The sequence below is a fragment of the Convolutriloba macropyga genome, chromosome 4 (assembly GCF_964194025.1).
Source record: "Convolutriloba macropyga chromosome 4, txConMacr16.3, whole genome shotgun sequence".
Classification (NCBI taxonomy): Eukaryota; Metazoa; Xenacoelomorpha; order Acoela; family Convolutidae; genus Convolutriloba; species Convolutriloba macropyga.
This window is the reverse complement of record NC_134471.1, coordinates 4,760,195-4,773,746: the sequence shown is the minus strand read 5'-3', so window position 1 is coordinate 4,773,746 and position 13,552 is coordinate 4,760,195. Positions and strand designations below refer to the sequence as shown.

Here is a 13,552-nt window from a genome sequence, read left to right as displayed (position 1 = left end):
TTTGGTAATTTTAATAAATTTGAACTTTCTCTAATGATATCAATTCTCAAATGTTTCTCGTGGTGACAGCGGTGTAAATTTTAATATTTTGTGTAAATCGTTTCTGGTGAGGTAAAGAGTTAATGTTTTCAGACAAAAGGTAATGGTTGCATTTACGGTTTTCTTGGTAAAGTTCCGACAATTCGAGTCGCTTCCCGAATTTTTGCGGCTATGTCTTTGATTTCGTCGTCAAGTTTTTGTTGCTACCATATTTCGTCAAAATTGCTCCAAAATTGGTTTTCATTCGTTCATGTAATTTCAACTAAATTGCGTGCAAGACGTCATTATTCTTTCTTAGTGGAGCGAGTGTTTTGTTTGTTCGCGTGATTAGCTATTTGATCCCACGTGTCTCACCTGGCTCTCAAAAATGACGTTTCTTTACTTTTTCAAAGAGATAAGGTCAGTTGAGTGTGTGTCACTATAATTTGAGAGCAGCTAATAGAAGCAGCAATAAGCTATACAGATTCTTAGTCAAAATATAACATCTCAGCATTTAATCAAAAGAAATTTCTTCTTTGATCTGTTTTTTTTCTATCTTTTTGAGACTGCAGATCTAGCAAGCTATTGCGGCTTTTTTATGGGATAATTTTAACTGCTTAATTGAAGTAACAATTGACACTTTTTAATTGCTCTCAAATGAAGTTTGTGGTAATTATATTAGTCCTGTCTGTCTTCCTATGCGATTTTTTGCTTGACTGATTTTTTGTCTGACCCATTTGACTTTTCGTTTTCAGAAATGGAAAAAACAGGTAGCGCCCAGCGGGCATTAAGTTCTCTTGGAGCCTTTCAGCTCACTAGTCTCCAAGTATGCGATTCGCAAAAACTGTTTTGGAGATACTTATGGTGTTACGGGCGGTTCTTAGATGTTGGGTTCCCCGACATCAACACCCCCCCCCCCGCTCACTTCACCCCCCCCCCCTCCTCCAATCCCTTCCCTGCACATCGTTGAGGCCGTAAGGGCCCCGTGCATCCAAAAAAGCCTCCCACTCACCTCACTTCCCGCCTCCCCCGCAGTACACCCCCAAGGAGCTCATTTCACGCCCCTTCAATTGAGCTAAAGCTAGCCTCACTAAACCGTGGCTAGCTACTGACGAAGCCGACCGCTTGCTGGTCGTTTGTGAGCAATTTGCCCGACGTTAGTCGGTTATGTTTTCAGATTTTGTTCAATTTTATGAAGATTTAGATTGATGACTTCTGAAATTTTTTTGTTTCCTCCAAGCTGATTTCACCATGGCTATACATAGCCATTTTATTGTATTTCGAAACTTAATTATAAGTGTTTCGTTCAAAGGACTTGATATTTCACAAATATATAGATGCCCTGCTGACCTGGAGGTTAGAATGAATCCTAAAACCGTTTTGTGTTAGTTGAGAGTAAAATAATGTTAATTGAAAACTGCAAGACTAAATTATTTTCGAGTTAATAGAGGCTATAGCTGATAATTGCCTTCAGACGTCTTTTCGGTCTAATTAAAAATTTGCATTTAATGCTCAAATTGAAACTTTGTTAACGCGGGTAAACATACGTATCTTGATTTTATTCAATTTTCATCATTAACTTAAAAGATTTTTAGAGGGACAACAAAAATGAAAGAATGGACACCATTTTATCTGCATTTATTTTGGAATTACTGTCAGTTGTTAAAGGAGATATTTTATTCAGACTCGGGATCTACTACTGATGAGCAGCAGCTGGTTGGTGGATCAAGTAGTGCCCATTTGAGGGAGATTGGAGGGCGAAGCAGTAAGAGGCAGCAGACAGTCATCAATATGCAGTCGCACTTGCCCACGTTTGCAGGTATGTTTTATAACTCGTGTATAAAAGTTTTGAATAATTTGACAAAGAATATTACTAAATAAATAATAAAACTAAATATATTTTTACGGGACTGAGGTAAAAACAGGAATCCCCACAGGTAGCGCTTTGGCACTGAAGCGATTTCTTCAGTTCAGCAAAATGGTTTTAAGCGAGAAAAATATGAAACCGAAAGCGTTTTGTACAGCCTTTGCCAATAAGTAATTGCTCTCAAACTAAGTTCTTTGCAATTATATTAGTCCTATGGTCTCTTTCGTGGCCTTACACGATTTTCCGATTGACCGGTTTTTCGTCTGACCCATTTGACTTTTCGTCCTCAAAAACTGGATAAACAGGCAAGGCCCGAGGGCATTAAGGGCTCTTAGAGCCTCTCTTCTTGATATACTCTAAGTGCAAACTAATTTGGAAGCATAAATTCATGGTGTGAAGGGAGGTTCTTAGAGTTTGAGCCCCACCCCCACTTCATCCCTCGGCAAATAAACTAAAGCTAGCCTCCCTAAACCGTACCTAGCGGCTTTCGAAGCCAACCGCTCGTCAGTCGTTTGAGAGCAATTCGCTCGACGTGAGTCGGTTATGTTTCTGAATTTTGAAGCTATTCAATGGCTATCGATACCTTTATGTTAAGTAAGATGGAATGACACTTGAATATTAACTGCCCCGAAATGAAATTAATGGCAATACTGTAATCGTTTTTTATGATGCAAACTTGTATGTAGTCGCATTGTTTTTAACGTAAATATTGAAGATTTTCTGTTTTTATTCTAAATTTCTTGTTGAAAATGTTGATTTCATTTTTGATTTCTTGTCAGTAGTGTTTTTGTATAATAAACATGCTCTTTCTTTGGACGCTTTGAGTAATTTCATCTTCTCACTGCTTTTCATTCTTTTTAATTGCTCTCAAACGAAGTTTGTAGCATTTGTATTAGTCCTGTAGTTTTTATGCAATTTTTCGTTTGACTGATTTTTCGTCAGACTTTAGGTCCTCAAAACGGGATAAACAGGTAACGCGCGGAGGGCAATAAGTTCTCTTAGAGCTGACTAAATTCTAAGCGTGCGATTCACTAAAACTTTTGGACACATAAATGCGGCTCTTAGAGTTTCACCCCTCCTCGATCTTAGAGACTTGCGCCTTACTGGTCTTTAGAATGCGATTCACCAAAATTGCTTTGAGTAGAAATTCATGATGTGAAGGGCGGATCTTAATGTGAAGGGCGGATCTTATAGGAACGACGTTCAAATAGCGGGCATATAAAATTGGGCTTTATGGGTTTATCCCGTTTCTCTTTCTGACTAGTTGTTTCTCTTTCTGACCCCCCACGCACCCCTGGCCAACACACTTGCAGTCCACCGTTCTCCACCTGGTAGTTTAGACCCCCTCATGTCCAGTCCTTTCAACCCTACACCCCAATCGCTTACCCCCCGTCTCTATCACCTCTCCGCCCCGTCCCCAATGCGAGCATCTCTCAGCCTCAGCTGGATACTAACGAAGGCAACCGGTTGTATGAAAGAAAATCGCCCAATGTTAGTCGGTTGTGCTTAATTGCTCTCAAACGAAGTTTGTAGCAATTACATTAGTCCTGCTTGTCTTTTTTTTGCGAATTTTCGCTTAACCAATTTTTCGTCTTACTCATTTGATTGCTGGTCCTCAAAAATTGTATACACAAGTAGCGCCCAGCGGGCATTAAGTTCTGTTGTGGCCTTTCAGCTCACTAGCCTCCAAGTATATGATTCACAGAAGCTATTTTAGAGACTTATGACTTATACTTATGGTGTGGAGGGCTGTTCTTAGAGATTGACCCCACCCACAACAACCCTCCCCCCTACATCAGCGCCCTCACTTCACCCCCTCCCAAATCCCTACCCCTGCAGATCGTTCAGGCCGTAATGGCCCCGTGCAGCCAAAGACCCACTCCCACCGTTGCCCCCAACCCACTGTTGCCCCGGGTGCATCCCCCACCCGCTGCGCTTAGTTCATGCCCCTTCAATTAAGATGAAGCCAGTCTCACTGAACCGTGACTAGCTACTTACAAAGCCAGCCGGTCGTTTGAGAGCATTTCGCCCGAGGTTAGTCGGTTATGTTTTTAATAGCCGCCCTCATCTTCTCAGCCGGCTATTATAGCGCTCCTATGTTTTTTTTTTACTTCGTCGCATAAAAATATGTTTCGCTTACCTCATTTCGCCGCCTTTTCAACATTTTGCGTGATATCTTTTTGACTTCTCTAGGCTAGTTTCTCTCTTCTCTCATTCTGCTAAAAGTGATTTTGAACATCAGTTGCTCAGCAAAGCAATTCAAAATGAACAGAGTCAGTATAAAAAATTGAAGTCAGAAAGAGAAACGGGATAAACCCATAAAGCCCAATTTTATATGCCCGCTATTTGAACGTCGTTCCTATAAGTCTTAGTTGCCATCTCTAATGCTTATTGGTATTGATAGTAGCCCCTGTAGCCTCTCTCTAAGAAACAGAAGTACGTTATGTTCAACTACGAAATGCTATCAAAATAAATCGGACTCAAAAAATGTTTTTGTACAAAAATCCTTTTTTTTCAATATCTTCTATTCTTTCAATCCCAATCATGCTTATTGGAATCAACGGCGGCTATTTTCTGGCAATCTGCCGGGTATGTTTTTAATCGATAGTATGGTATGGGGTTAAAATCGAAAGGGGGGCCTCTTTTGCACCTAAAATCAAAATCATTTTGGAGCAATTGTTTGGAAATCGTTTCCTCTTAAAATTTGTCAAATTTATCAGCTTTAGCTGATGAAAGTTAGCTGAGCGGAATTTGTAAACTTGTGGAACTTGTAAACATTGTTAATTTCCTCTAATGCATAAGATTAAAATGCCACTAGTAAAGAGGCAATGTACAGTTAAGTCTTTATCGGTATGTGAATTTAAAGACATAGCTGGCAGATTACCAGAAAATAGTTGCAATTCCTTCGTAGATCTGCAGTCTAAAAAACAGCAAAAAAGAAAGACCAAAAAACCTCGTCTTTTCATTGAAGGCTGATGTTATATTTTGATTTAAAATCTGTAATTTTTGCTGCCTCTTTTAGTTGCTCCCAATAAACTTCATTTAGAGTGACACGCACCCATTTAACTTTATCTCTTTGAATTTAAGTAATTAAAAGTCAATTTCAAAGGGAGGATGTCATTTTTGTGTTTGAGGTAAGTCAAGTGTGACCAAAAATTTAATCACCCAAATGAACAAAAAAACTCGACCCACTAAGAGCGAAAAATGACGCCATGCACGCACTGCAGTTGAAATTGCATGAAGGAATGAATAAGAAGCAGATTTGAGGTGGTTGTACGACATATGGTCGTAACAAAAAAGCGCGATGACGAGATAAAAAAAACATAGCCGGAAGAATTCCGGAAGCGACTCGAAGTGTCAAATCTTCACAAAGAACCGTAATTGCAGCTGAAGCCATTTACTTTTGTGTTAAACCATTAACTCATTACCTGCTCAGGTCTGATCTAAAAATTGGTTAAATTTAAACCACTGTCACCAAGAGAAACAAAATGCAGAAAATTTTACAATATTGAAAACTTTTGGTAACGTTAAAAAAGCCCCGCAATAATTAGAATGCTCAAAATAGGCTGAATAACCTGACAACCTATCAATTGCCCTCAAATGATTCATGGCTCTAATCTCAAAAATATCGCGAAAGCAAACCGCAGATGGTAACCTTAGAAAGTAAGCTAAGTTTTTCAATAAAGAATGCTCAAATTTTAGAATCAGAAAAACACTAAAGTTACATTTCTAATCACCACAGTTAAGACAAAAACAACATATATGTCTTCTTTGTTCTATATATTCTAGACATGATTTCATACTTAGTCCAAATTTGAATTAATCTTAGAAAAACATAAGCAGCAGAATAATATTCAAACGCGAAAAATCGTTCAAAAATAACACCAAGCCCGGAAGGAAATTGCAATAAATAGAAATAAGTGGCTATTGTGGAAAACGCTCTCTAGCAAACACCTAGTACTGCCTTATGTTGAATGAAATCAATTGCAAAACAAAGAAATGAGGAAAATCCAAGAAAAAGATGAAATCAATCAGTTTTTTTAACTTAAGAAATCAATATAACGAAAATCGTAACAAAAAGACTAATTCTTGATTTTTGAAAGTTAAAAATCAAATCTGAAAATTGAAGAAAAACAAGTACATTTCATTGTTCAGCATTTGAGACAGAAAAGACAATGTCATACCAGACAATGATCCAACCTCCTGAACAGAACAAAAAAGAAAAAGCCGAAATCAAACATACGAAACCTTAAAACATTTTGCAAAAAAAATTGTCAAAAATTTTTGAGACTGCGTTTATTACGACTGCATTTGACTGTTTTTCGAAAACTTAACGCCAAAAAATAACTGAATTTTTATTGAATCGAATAAAGTCCCTCATATTGCACAAAAAGACGATTTCTAGTAATTAAAACCGAAATACAAACAAAAACAGAAAAATTGGAAAAAAACTAAAATGGGATTAGCATATGTACAATTTTATAAAACAAAATTACATCGAGGTAGAAAAAGGCATTGGGTATATAAATTGTCAAGGGGGGGGTTTGACAAGAAGACGGCTGAAATATCCAAATATGAAGAAGTTAATAGAAAAAAGCCAAAAATTAAGTAAAAATTAGGAAAAATGCGCCAATTTGGAACTTCAAACTCATTTTCAGGCTATGCAAAACACTGTGGTATCAGTTTCCGAGGTTTACATTTCAATATAGCATCGAAAAAAATATTTCTTAAAAAACCAAATTAACAAATTACAAACAAAAAAACTGGGCCACTTAGACGAAAAAACGGCTAAAAATGGTTATCTAGAAGTGCCTTTCAGTCAAAAACTACTTTTCAAAGCCAAAAAATCATTCACTAAACGCAGCGCATGATCAAAAAAACTTCTCTCGCTCCGAAAAAATTAGTTCACATGGCAATTTTACTCACTTTCGCTTTTAGGTCAAAACATCGTCTGAACGAATAGTACTTCCGGTTAAAAAAAACCTTAAGAAAACCAATACTCCTCTTCGAGTCGTAAAAAACCAATAGACGGCCAATAATAGCCCCAGCTATTGCTGTGCGGCTATTAAAAATCACTTTTAATTAGTTATAGAAAGACCTTGACCTTAAATTAGTAAAAACGAGCTTAAAATTTTATGCACACCTTTTATGTACAGCGTGAAGATTTACAATGCAACTAAAAATTCAAATCGAATGCTTTCATTGACAGCTTGCTTGTCTACTGATTCAGAGAATGTGTTGAATGGTTCCGGTGGTATTGGGACCTCTCTGACCCAGCTTCAGTCTACTGCAGTTCCAACTGGTGCTGGACCAAGTGGCAATGGGAACCTACTACCCAATCAGCTGAATGCAATGCTTGCAGCTTATCCTGCTGCTTATTCGTCTCTTGCACAATCTCAAAACACTACTTCAAACTCATCACCTTCTGGTTAGCTTAATCAATCACCAGTTAATGTATATAACTTAATAATGCTGCCACATCATTCACCTTCGTATACCCTCGTATTTTGGCATTACAAAGCTTCCTATTAACGAAGTTCGAATATTTTGAAGTTAGGACCTTTATAAAGTTAAAGGCTGTTCAAAAATAAGTTCCTTTTTTTCAAAAATTAGAAGTTTTCGTATTTGTAGTTTTATAAAAGTGGAAGAGTTTTACTAACTAGAGTATTACCAAATCTGTTTGTGCAGATATTTTATAATCCCATTATCTTGCAACTTATAGGCTGAGAAAGCTCAACGCAACAACCCATTAACGAAAGGAAAGCTTTCTCCTGACAAAGTCGTAATCTTGTTGCCCTCTGAATTTGTTATCAACCACTTATTGTGTTGCTTCAGGTGGTATCAGAGTGACAAATGGTTCCGAGGGTGTGGGTGGTGGGATCCCCGTCACTAATGGGCTACAGTTCCTGGTCAATGGAAGTTCAGACCACTCGACAGCTGCCCTACTCTCAACCGGTGGATCTGTCATTCAACTCCAGGTGCTTAATGTCCTCGTATTGTTTTAATAGCCACGAATAGAATAATTGATCTCGTGGTTTTACAAAGATTACTCGTTCACTTAACTATCACGTGAAAAAAATGTCCGAAGGATAGAATTGAATTATTGAAGTCTGAATTGAAGCTTTTTAAATGTTCAATTTCCTCAGGGCTATTTTAATTTCCTCATCGTGAAAAAAAGGTTGTAACATTTGTAGGTAATTAAAAAAACCTTAATCTGAAAACATTTGATAGATCAACCATGAAATAAAAGGGCAATGAATTTGGTTTAATGAAAGACTCGAATTATTTGAAGAAATTCAAATAAAACAAGAGTTTGACTAAGAGGCCCCATTAGAAAATAACTATCCATTCCAGGCGCACAATTCGGTGGGAGCTGCACCCCATATCGTGACTCCAGGGACGCCTACAGGAGCAGAAAGCTCGCCCATTGCTTTGATCATGCGTCATCAATCTCAGTTCCAAAACAACCCTCTGATTACCGGCCCCAATCTTGCACAAACTCCGCACTTGCAAAGGTGAGAGCACACATTTATTTGATATGTAAATAGAGGTGAAAAATTGTTGGCTGAGATTATAGAGTGTTTAATTGCTCTCGAACGAATTAGTTATTTTGCCGTAACTTCATTTTTCTGCATTAAATCTTACAGTGGTCTATAATAACCTCTAACAACCCCCCTCCCCAATAGAATCGAGCCACCAAACGTCATTCGAGCTTATTTCTTTCGACGTATTAAAAAATGGTTGTGTTGGATTTGATTTAGTTTCAATTACCTGTTTTAAGAGTCTATTTTTATGTTCCAAAAACAGTGTATAAACCACGATAAGAGTGCTAGTACATCTAATATTTCTTCGTCTGTTAGGTCTGCATCTTGTACAGACCTCAAAATGTTTTTTATTAGATGGTTAAAGCCTTCTATTTATCGTCTAGCTACTTTGTGTGCGCTTTCTGCTCTTGACTGTACAGCAGCTGCGTTGAGTGCTGATGCTAGTCCTCTTAAAAATCTATTTTCTGCTCGTTAATTTAGATTGACGGCTGCATCACTGACATCTCCATCTCCTTCATCATCTGGGGTTGTGACTGGGGGAGGAGGAAACTCTGAGTCTGCGTTTGCGGCTGCTACTATCTCTCAAAATGCCCCTCTCCTCAAGGGTATACTGGGCCAGGTCAGCTCTCCCGGGGGAACATCCACCTCTTCTGGCAGACCAGGCAGCTCCTTCCAGCCACCATCTGACAATAAATACGTCGAACACGAAGAAATGAAGGTATCATTTGTGAGAAAATTTAAATGCTAGTGATGATAGTCGGAAAGCGTCTTGCTAGTGAATGATAACCGACAGCTATATAAGATTATTCTGTTGGTCTTTTTAATGCGATCATTTGACTTTTTGTCCTCAAAAGCGGGTTGAACAAGTAAAGCCTGGAGGGCATTAAGTGACTGAGCTTTACTGCTCTCTAGTGTACAAATCAATGAAGCTGGTGGGAAGACATAACATGATGGTGTGAGGGGCATTTCTAGCTGCTGTTTAGAACCCCCCCCCCCCCCCCCACCACCACCACCACCTCTGAATGTACTTTCCAAATTACCCTTGAATACACTTTCCAACAAATTTTCCTTGTACGAATTCTGCATCGAAAGTAATTTGAGACTCATATAGCGATAAGCATTTAAAAGGGCCATGGAAAGAGCCTCTCTGGGTTGCGGAAAGCTTATCAAGTTCTCTAATTTCCCAGTAATAAGGCCGTAAACAGTACTTCTAGCTGAGCGTAAGTGGGATCGTAGAAGTTAAACTGGTGCAGATATTGTTCGACGATGTTGGGGCATGACTAAAACACCTCCTGGGTGCCACGTTCAACATGCTTTATAGGGCTTTCTATTTTTAAAAAAAGTTTTGCGACCTCATGTTGTGACTTCAATTCTGATTGAACTCTTAATATTAAAATACTCCGTAAATTAATTGAGAACTGGCAATATCTTAAATACTAGAAAATCCGGTGGATTTCATTTTAGAAACTGGGCTAGAGATATAAATTTATTCGATAATAAATCTTTTCTTAGAGCGTGTATGACAACATCGACCCGTGTGTGGTCAAGTATCAGAGACTCAGGGACAAAACTGCTGAGGAACTCACCATGCACAAGGTTAGTTTCAAGAGTATTTTTGTTTTGTGAAGATTGTACGTTGGTCTCTGCTCCTTGAAAATTGTCTAACGCAACCTCTGTCATTTGACAACATTTCATTTGACGTAGAAGTAAGTTATATTCTATTTACTGTAAAATAGAATTGTTTTATTTGGTGCGTCAGTTAAATTTGAATGCTGCTCTAGTTACCCTACGTATTTGGAGCTAATTGGAACAGTAATTTATTTTGAATAATGTTTTGAGTTGTATTAGATTTCAAAATTCTAATTAGTATCAAAGTGCGTTTGTGTTGTTGCCAGGAGCGTCGTGAGAAGGTGCATCAAATGTCGGAGAGGAAAAGGAGACACAACATCCAAGTGGCACTCAACAATCTACAGGAGAAACTGCCGCCCAACAGTGACCACTCCAAACAGTGCAAAACACGCGCAGTCATCCTTACTAGAGGTGAGCCCAGTCACTTTAAGACAGAAATATTTTAAAAAAGAAAGGCAAATTAATTTCTCCTATATTTTATTATATATAGAACTTCTAAGGTACAACTACTAACATCGCTACACTAACATAACCAGTAGTGAGACATGACAGTAAACAAGGTAATAAGATATACGTACTCGCCTCTCATGCTGTTATTACTAATGATGAACTATGGTATTTCTTATTGTGTAACGAGGGATGAGATTCAGCAGATAGAAAGTTGATATAAAGACAGAAAATGGCATTTCCGATTATAGCTCTCCCCGTTCGAAATTAATTTGTTGTGTATTTACGGTAATTAGGACTCTATGTTCGTGCTAAAAATGGGAAAGGCCGAAAAAGGCAACCATATCGGATGAGAGAGCCTCGGGAAGTTAACTGCCGCTTATAAATGAGAAGTTCCTATCATAGGGGACAACGATTTTGAAATTAGCCAATCAATGATTTGTAGAGATTCTTGTTAGACTAGTATGTTTACCGAGTTGTCTGTTTTAGCATCGGACTACATCGAGAGTATGGAAGAGGAGAGAGACAATCTGAGGAGGAACATTTTCCAACTGAGAGCAGAGCTGCATAGAGTCAATCACGACATACAGTAAGTTACAATCAATTACACCAAAAACGCACGACTAGTGTAATGCCATTGCCATATTGAATTGAACTATTATGACCGATTCTGAGCACAAATTAAATAAAACGTATAGCACATTGTGGAAATTTGGGGTCTTTCGCATTATGGCCCCCAGGTTATTGAGCACAGAGTCTAAAACATCCAACTTGAATTGGGGCTTGGATCCCCATTTTTCCATCGTTCAGTAGTCTGCGGATTGCTCATCAATTCCGAAGTTCATTACATCAAGAATTCACTCAACTCTGAAATCTCTTCATATTAATTTTGCTATAAATGTAGGGGCAATAGACAGTCATTGGGGTATCAACATTCAGACCATTTTGAGATGTAGTCAATCTTTTCCAGAAAAAGTGAAACCATAAACGTAAGTGGTGTTTGCCGCGTTTCAGACAGATCCAGCGTCTTCTTCCAGCTGGCCAAGGGATCGCTGACCAATGTGGAGGCACCCCTGATCAAATTGCAGCAGCCGGAGGATTGGGCGGAAGTGGAAATAGTGCAAGTGGTGGAAATGGGTCGGCTGTTCTGAGGCAACAGTTCCAAAACTACATGTCTGAGAACAGTCACCATGGCTGGTCCTTCTTTATTTTCAGCCACCTGGCCAGACGCTTCTTCGACTCCTTCGTTAATTGCGTGAAATTGCAGTCCCTCGAGAGCTTTTCAGAGTCAGTTTCCAACTGGGTGCAGAGTCACTGTACTATGGTCAACATCAGAGGAGGTAAGTCTATTTCTTTCTTTGGAGAACAAACAGCAGAGCTAGCCCTCGCTATGTTGGTAATTGCTCACAAAGTTATAGTAATTCTTTGGGTCCCCTCGGTCTTTTCTATACAATTTTTGCTTGATTGTTCTCCAGTCTGACGTATTGATTGACTTTTCATGCTCGATTTTTTTATTATCAGCAGAAAATTCGCTTAATGTTGTTAATAGCCGCCCTCATCTTCTCAGCCGGCTATTATAGCGCTCCTATTTTTTTTTTACTTCGTCGAATAAAAAAATGTTTCGCTTTACCTCATTTTGCCGCCTTTTCAACATTTTGCGTGAAATCTTTTTGACTTCTCTAGGCTAGTTTCTCTCTTCTCTCATTCTGCTAAAAGTGATTTTGAACATCAGTTGCTCAGCAAAGCAATTCAAAATGAACAGTCAGTATAAATAATTGAAGTCAGAAATAGAAACGGGATAAACCCATAAAGCCCAATTTTAGATGCCCGCTATTTGAACGTCGGTCCTATAAGTATTAGTTACCTCTCTCTAATGCTGATTGTTATTGATAGTAGCCCCTGTAGCCTCTCTCTAAGAAACAGAAGTATGTTCAACTACGAAATGCCATCAAAATAAATCGGACTTAAAAAATGTTTTTGTACGAAAATCTTTTTTTTTCAATATCTTCTGTTATTTCAATCCCAGTCATGCTTATTGGAATCAACGGCGGCTATTTTCCGGCAATCTGCCGGGTATGTTTGTAGTAGCTTCAAAAATTATATTTTAAGTAAGGTATGATGTCAACTAAATTCGACTGTTCTTATACCGTGAAGCACGTTAAGGTAGGGCTGTTAATTTGAACGAATGGGATAATGTTGAAGAAAAAAGACATTTTGCATCAATGGTAGAAATTGCAAGATGGACGTCTACTGTTTGATATGAATTTTGGTGGTTAATAGCCGCACAGCGATAGCTGGGGCTATTATTGGCCTTCTCTTGGTTTTTTACAATTCAAAGAATTTGAATTGTATTGGTGCGCTGTTTTTGTTTAAAGATTGTGTTTTTTTTAAAGATGTTTTCACACATTTTTTAATGACTTTGATCTTTCAAAACGGGATAAACAGGTAAAGCCCAGCGGGCATTAAGTTTCATTAGAGGCCCAAAGTGGTCTTTAGAAGTCTTTCAAGTGCTTAGAGCGGTTCAGCTGCAGGGATGGCCTTAATTTAAGGTTAAAAGGTCATTTTTTAGGAGTTTTTGGGCTCAAAATGGCGCAATTTTTCTTGTTTTTTGTGATTTTTTTCAGTTTTTTGTTTGGTCTTAGGTTGAAGTTTTTAAAAGTTGATGAAGGCTTTTTGTGAGACAAAATTACTTGTTGTGACCATTTTATGAACTGCATCTTTTGGTACAACAATCAAAAACGCGCAAAATAATACTAATTTTTGCATTTTTCGGGTTTTTTTGAAAATTTTTGCTGTTTTTGAGTTTTTTTCAGCCCTAGAAGTCACGAAACCTCCTCTACGTTTTGATACTAGAATATTGCATAGTTTCTGGTGGTAATGGAACGGTTCTCAACTTTTTGCCATCACGAATTTTAAGATTTTTTGACAAAACTTGGCAATTTTTTTTCGTGTTTTTCGATATTTATTGTCATTTTTCAAGTTTTTTGTGTCACAGGGGCCAGAAAACATCATAAGGGGTTGGATAATAAGTTACTGAAATTTTTTC

General features: G+C 38.1%; 1 protein-coding gene across 6 annotated transcripts in view; it reads left to right on the top strand.

The window, feature by feature from the left end:
* Positions 1-13,552, top strand: part of LOC142337423 (uncharacterized) — a 94,927-nt gene that overhangs the window by 70,814 nt on the left and 10,561 nt on the right. For 5 of the 6 annotated variants that reach the window (XR_012758947.1, XM_075386631.1, XM_075386632.1 and 2 more), the window contains 9 exons: positions 1,703-1,837; positions 7,095-7,313; positions 7,721-7,863; positions 8,240-8,400; positions 8,911-9,148; positions 9,943-10,026; positions 10,326-10,470; positions 10,996-11,095; positions 11,521-11,846. Coding sequence is in view for 5 of the 6 variants with exons in the window: in XM_075386631.1 (XP_075242746.1) it covers positions 1,703-1,837; positions 7,095-7,313; positions 7,721-7,863; positions 8,240-8,400; positions 8,911-9,148; positions 9,943-10,026; positions 10,326-10,470; positions 10,996-11,095; positions 11,521-11,846 (1,551 nt within the window). In the remaining variant the exon portion in view is untranslated. The remainder of the gene's footprint in view (positions 1-1,702; positions 1,838-7,094; positions 7,314-7,720; positions 7,864-8,239; positions 8,401-8,910; positions 9,149-9,942; positions 10,027-10,325; positions 10,471-10,995; positions 11,096-11,520; positions 11,847-13,552) is intronic. The other variant, XM_075386633.1, reaches the window with a different exon arrangement.